Source organism: Telmatherina bonti, assembly GCF_933228915.1.
Source record: "Telmatherina bonti genome assembly, chromosome: 9".
Lineage (NCBI taxonomy): Eukaryota > Metazoa > Chordata > Actinopteri > Atheriniformes > Telmatherinidae > Telmatherina > Telmatherina bonti.
This window is the reverse complement of record NC_136627.1, coordinates 17391529-17397528: the sequence shown is the minus strand read 5'-3', so window position 1 is coordinate 17397528 and position 6000 is coordinate 17391529. Positions and strand designations below refer to the sequence as shown.

Genomic DNA, 6000 nt, shown 5'->3' with positions numbered 1-6000 from the left:
GAAAGGAACACTGATAGAAATTAAAGTGTATTTTCTAGTCAGTCTTCAAAGTATATGGGTTGTATCTTGGTATTCTTACGCTGATAATTTAACATGTAAACCGCTGATCGATGCCACCTGAAAAAATCTATCTTGCCTATATTTTCCTGGCTTTAGTTTCATAACATTGTTAAATAAAAATTCAAAACAAGCAAAAAAAAAAAGTCTTTGATAAGCAAGTTAGTGCAGAGCATACTGACACGTAAAAATATGCTGACAAGTTTAAGAATAAACGTGATAAGTGAGAAGGTATATGAAGAACAAGAGGCAGATTAATTGTAATTGTTGTGGAAGAACAATATAACAAAATTATGTTGGCAACAAAAAATCAAACAGCAAAGAAACAAAACGTATAAATAAAAATATTAATGAAGAGACAATATTCTAATCTTTGGAAAAGGCAGGAAAATACATAGTCATGATGACTGTCTATACAAAGGAAAAACAAAAACACACCCACGTTATAAAAGATAAATAAAAATGATAAACTCACAGTAAATCAGTAATAATGCTGGTACATGCACACACTCCTCTAAATTCTTATTACCCATGGGGAATAAAAAGGTGATGCAAGGTAAAAGATATTGAAAAGATGATATAGGGATTTTGACTGAGTTTTTTTTTTTTTTTTGCTGCTCTGCAGATGGTTATTTGATATTCTTTGGCTATCGGGTGTGCATGGTGAGGCTGTTAAACATTCACCCAGCTATGCACAACCACACACCCACCCCCACACGTAAGTAGTAAAGGAGTGGTGATATCCTCTGACCACAATACATCCTCGGTTATATAAGGCACAGTTTTCCTTGAACAAAGAATCACTCTTCCCTGATCTTTGGAGAGAGCCAAGGTAAGACTGCAGCTGCAGGCTGTCAATGTGTTCAACTGAAAAACAAATATTCTGTACCATATATTACAGTTACTTTGATCTGCATCAAGTAAACATCCTCTGCAGCGAGGATTATAGCATTTGTTGATGATCTGGGATGATTCACAATATGATGCAGAATAATTACTGTGATTCTAGAGGGGAAAGTACTTTTTAATAACAGCAAATTAACAAACGAAAAACGTGAATGAAAGTTGCATTCACAATATACTTTGATTTTATGGATATAGACTTACAACAAACTAATTTTTTTTTCCTTTTTAGCAATCTGACTTGTTGAATAATGCAGTTTTATCCACAAGAGTAGTAAAACTAAAGCTAAGTTAATGATAATGCTGTTTATGCAGAAGAAAGTAAGACAAAAGTCACATTGTAGTTTAAAACTAAACCTTTGACAGTTTTGACAGACTTCTGTTTTTGTGGTTAGTCAGTAATGGTCATGTATTTTTTTTAGTCAACAGGCCATAAAGTAGTGTTTGTTGTTGTTAAATTGAGCAAATGCATGACTGATATTGTGCCTGCATTGGGACATGTGAAATGATATGCTATTTGGAAGCTATTTTGGGAGAGTTGTGCTTGCTAAAATAAGCTTAGCGAGCCTCTACAGGGTCTCCCCCAGGTTGACAGATCTGGTGAGGGTGAATCATGTTTTCGTAAACTTTGTAGCCGACACATTATATCATTATGGTCTAAACAGGCCTGCAGCTCATAACAACAGAATAACTTACCATCATGTGACAGCTACACTCAATTCATTCACATTTTCAAACTACATCACAGACCCAACTTTCAATAAAATTGGTCAGTGATGTGGTTTGAAAATTATATGTTAAAAATACAAACTTTTTGAATGTCCTTTAAAGTTATTCTAAATATTCATCAAGTTCAGGTCTCAAATAACATCTTGATGTTTATTGAACAAGGTAAAAGAACAGTGGATTTAAGGAATCATGGATCCATTTTAAGCCATAATACAATTTAGAAATTCCTACAGGGAGATTAAGCTTGTACAGCTGTGCACGTTCATGGGATGGTAGTGAAGTTCTTGGTGGAAGATCACGGCAGTTCTTCACTGGAGTATGACTCTTCTCATTATTACCTTCCTGGCAGAGTAAAAAGCAATACATTAAAAAAAATAAATAATAAAATAAATAAATAAATAAATAAATAATTATATATATATATATATACATATTTGTCAGGTTCATAGGTAGTTGATGTGTTTGTCCGCTGACACCTTGTGTCACCTGTGTGTGTTCACGTCTTTACATGTGGGATCAGGGTGGAAATCTGCATTCTGCACAGAGAACAGCTTGTTTTCAGCTTATAATGAAAAGATTAAGTAACAATTTGTTCTAGCGGAAAGAGAACCTGAAATTACTTCTGTTGCAGCAAACCAGATCAAAAGGAATGGAGTTGACCTTCTACTTGGGGCAGTGGGTCACTTTGGGGCCGCTGTCTCCACTCTAATAGTAATGAAAAAACTGCTGAATGCTTTTATATCATATTGTTTCTTGTGTCTCTTTTTCTGTGTTTCACTGCAGTTTGCTGTTGCTTTTCAGTGTTTCCCTGTGACGTGCAACGTAACACACAGGGGCATTCACACACTTGGCTTTCTGTTACTCCCTATGCCCTCGTCTGTTCTTCACAGCACATTAAACAAGATAGCTTTAAGCCTCACACACATCCAAACAGACACCCACATACGCATGCAGAGATTCACCTTGTTTTGTCTCTAGAAATAGACTGAGTGAATCTTTATTGTTCCAGGGATGTGATGCGTGGCCCTGCAGAGACTTTACCTGACCTATTACAGTTTTTGCCAATGCCCTTTTTAAAAAAAAAAAAAAAACTTTTGTTCTTCTCCCCTTTCAAAACTCCAGTATGTCCAGTAAAGTGTGTATGTGAGATATGTGTTTACAAGTCTTTTGATGCATTCATGTATGTTAGCTCGGCTAATGGGACTCATTAAACAGGGAAGCTGTAGGACCTTTAAGACATTGCCTTCAGTAAACTATATGTAATCAACGAGTGTTAATGATGCTGGGCTTTTTTCTTTAATCACTTTATATGAACGTGTGCATTTCCTTGTGGATGTTAGATGGGGAAAAGACGGTTCTCCAGTTTGGAGGTGATCCTTTTGGTCCTGTTTGTGTTGATGACTGTGGCAGCCATCACCATGATCGCTCTGTTTGTCACAGGAGAACCCGGTATTGTCAAAAATGGTAAGTAACCCACACCAACCCGCAGATAAATGTCAAAACTTTGAACTTATAGATGATACAAAGTGAAAATTGCCAAATACATTGTAAAAATACATCAAAAATATGTTTTTAGTCATTATCCAAAGACAGTTAACTGTATATTATTGTTAGTATGGTGAAACATATAATGATGTTGAGTATAATAAGTAATTTTTTGATAATCCAGCAATATGTTGGTTGTAAATTTCCTATGAAACATGTAAATTAAGCACGTCTTTTGGGTCACAAACGTGCCCCCAAGCAGACGTTCTACTGTCAGTGTCTGTCAGTGTTGGCAACCTTAGCATACTGCCTGAAAAGCTAGTGTTAAAGAGGGCACATTTATATGTCTTGCAATACTGAAGTCAAAGCGCAGACCTCAGTCTGACTAAAGCATATTGGAATGATAGAAAAACAATACAAGATGAAAATGTTGCAGACCTCAAGAGGAAAATTCAGCTTAACAAAGTTAGAAAGTTAGTTTCATATTGACGGATGGGCAAAAGAACCAATATTTTCCAAACATATAGCTGTATTGTAGATTTACCACTCTGTAATTAGTATTTGTAGTCAGCAGTTATATGCAGAAGTTGCTCTCTGTTACCTTGGTGCTTTGGAAAACTAATAAACCACTGCACTATCAGGAATTATTTTATGATGTTGAGAGGTTTCACAGTAGATAAGATGACCTTGGTTACGGTACTCAGGTGGTTATGTATCCACCTGCTTGTGAGATGGCAGCAATTGTTGATTTGGTCATTTCAAATGCTCAGTCATCATCCATGAACCCCTTCATACACTTTGTGCACGGATTAGTTTGCTCTGTAAGAAATTTGCAGATGATATTCTCCTTTTTGTCACTGCACACATGCAAATAAATCTTTAACTACTTAACAAGCTGCATATTAGTTAAGCATCATTAAAATTTTGGTTTTTACCTCAAAACTTAAATTTAAACATTTTTCTGTAGACTTACTTCTCATCTTTTTGACAGAAATCAGTGACGGATTTGTCCATCAGTGTCCTAACATTCCTCTTGCTGAGAGAGTGGACTGTTTCCCAGATGCCGGAGCCTCACAGGTACGAGTAGTTGCCTTCTGCAATAATGCAAAAGTAACATTCATGAAAACTTTATTCTTTTTTTATTTATTTATTGTTGAGAATAGTTAAGAATAAAATGATGCTTACTGCCATATAGTTATCTTTTTAACACAGCTACTAAAATAAGGTTATATATAATGATGATGATTATGGTTCCACTACTTAGAGTGATTATTAGAATGATGGTGGCAATAATCGCCTTGTTCACAGTGACAGTAATGACAATAATAGCAATATGAATAATGACATTGATATTTCCATCAACCTCCCATCTGAACAGATGAAATGTGAGCAGCGTGGCTGCTGCTGGAGCCCTCTGGATCAAACAAATGTACCCTGGTGTTACTTTCCAACCAATCATGGATACACAGTTGAATCAGTAAAGGAACCAAACCCTCATGGTAAACCTCTATTTTTTTTTTCCTTTCTATCCTGCTTTCATGCCCATGTGTTCATCTAATGATGGAAATATTTGGTTTTCTATTTAGCTTATCTTCTGACTCTAACTGCTCCACATCCCCTCAGACTGTTGGTCTGCCTCACATCTTTTTTCCCTTTTCACTTACTTTGCCAAAGGCATGGTATTCTGTGAAATAAGACATGGATGGCATATCAGAAAAACATGATTGACTCGGCAGCATGCAGGTTTTTCCATTTTCTGCTTGATCTCTCTGCCTGATGTTGACTCCGTTATTGGTTAAAATCAAGAAGAAATATTTGACATTTTCTGTTAAGTCTGAACTACAACATTTTACTTATGATGTTTGCAAAATAAAAGAACGTTTAATTGAGAAAAATGTTTAAATTACAGTGATGAACTGCAAAATACTTATGCTTTCTTATATTTAAACCAATAGAAACACAATCAAACATACTATTCTATCGTGGTCACAGGAAGTTGTTTGCAGGGTTAATGTAAAAGCATGAAAATAAATGTTGCTGTTCTTACATAAGTTAAACTGTGCTTAAATATTTCTGCATGGTTTCTGTCATTATCTGCCTGAAAGCTACTATGCAAATTATCAGTATTTACCTCTGAGGCAACTGTGAACTGTAAAAACATCACACTCTTTGAACACAGCGGAAAATGAATAACTTGGGAATTCAGTCTCATCTCAGGTCGCCTGAATGATTTAATGAGGGGCGCAAGCTAAGGACTTTTGCATGTTAATTATAGCTAATTCAGTCAAACAATGCTTTGGTGAATTGGATAGCATCATTTTAGGTAACTGGAAGACTGTCTAAATATATTACATGAAGAAAAAAAAGCAAAAAGATCTTAATGTGTCAGATTGATGGTTCACAATCTTTTGACATCTGCAGACCCATAATAACCATGACACTGCGGGGCTTTTATTTCATATAATGATGTCCAGTTAGTTAAAAGTGTGACTAAATTTATATCTAACAGAATATTAAAGTTAATTCCAATGCAAAGGATAGCTTTGACCCCCCAAAAACCCTTGTAACTAGATAGAATCTACTGAAATTTACAGGCTGATTGTAAAGCAGGTAGAGACACCCAGGTTAAATTTATTAGCCTGGGATGGGAACATGTCAAAATTAGCCTTTCAGATGGGATTTAAACAGTGCTGTAAAAGTCTGTAAAGGCTCGTTGCTGGAGAAAATATATCAGTGTATGAACAAAGTGCTTTATCATAATCGGCAATAAAAGATCCTGTACCAATCATTTAAATTTGACTGGACATTGAAGATCCCATGTAGCCT

At 35.6% G+C, this 6000-nt stretch overlaps 1 protein-coding gene across 1 annotated transcript in view; it reads left to right on the top strand.

The window, feature by feature from the left end:
* The first annotated feature begins 800 nt into the window (after nucleotides 1-800).
* The window catches only part of si (sucrase-isomaltase), a 64460-nt gene continuing 59260 nt past the window's right edge, over nucleotides 801-6000 (top strand). Inside the window, exons 1-4 of the mRNA XM_079246449.1 lie at nucleotides 801-889; nucleotides 3030-3153; nucleotides 4166-4251; nucleotides 4553-4673. Coding sequence (XP_079102575.1) covers nucleotides 3030-3153; nucleotides 4166-4251; nucleotides 4553-4673 — 331 coding nt within the window. The 5' untranslated portion in view covers nucleotides 801-889. The remainder of the gene's footprint in view (nucleotides 890-3029; nucleotides 3154-4165; nucleotides 4252-4552; nucleotides 4674-6000) is intronic.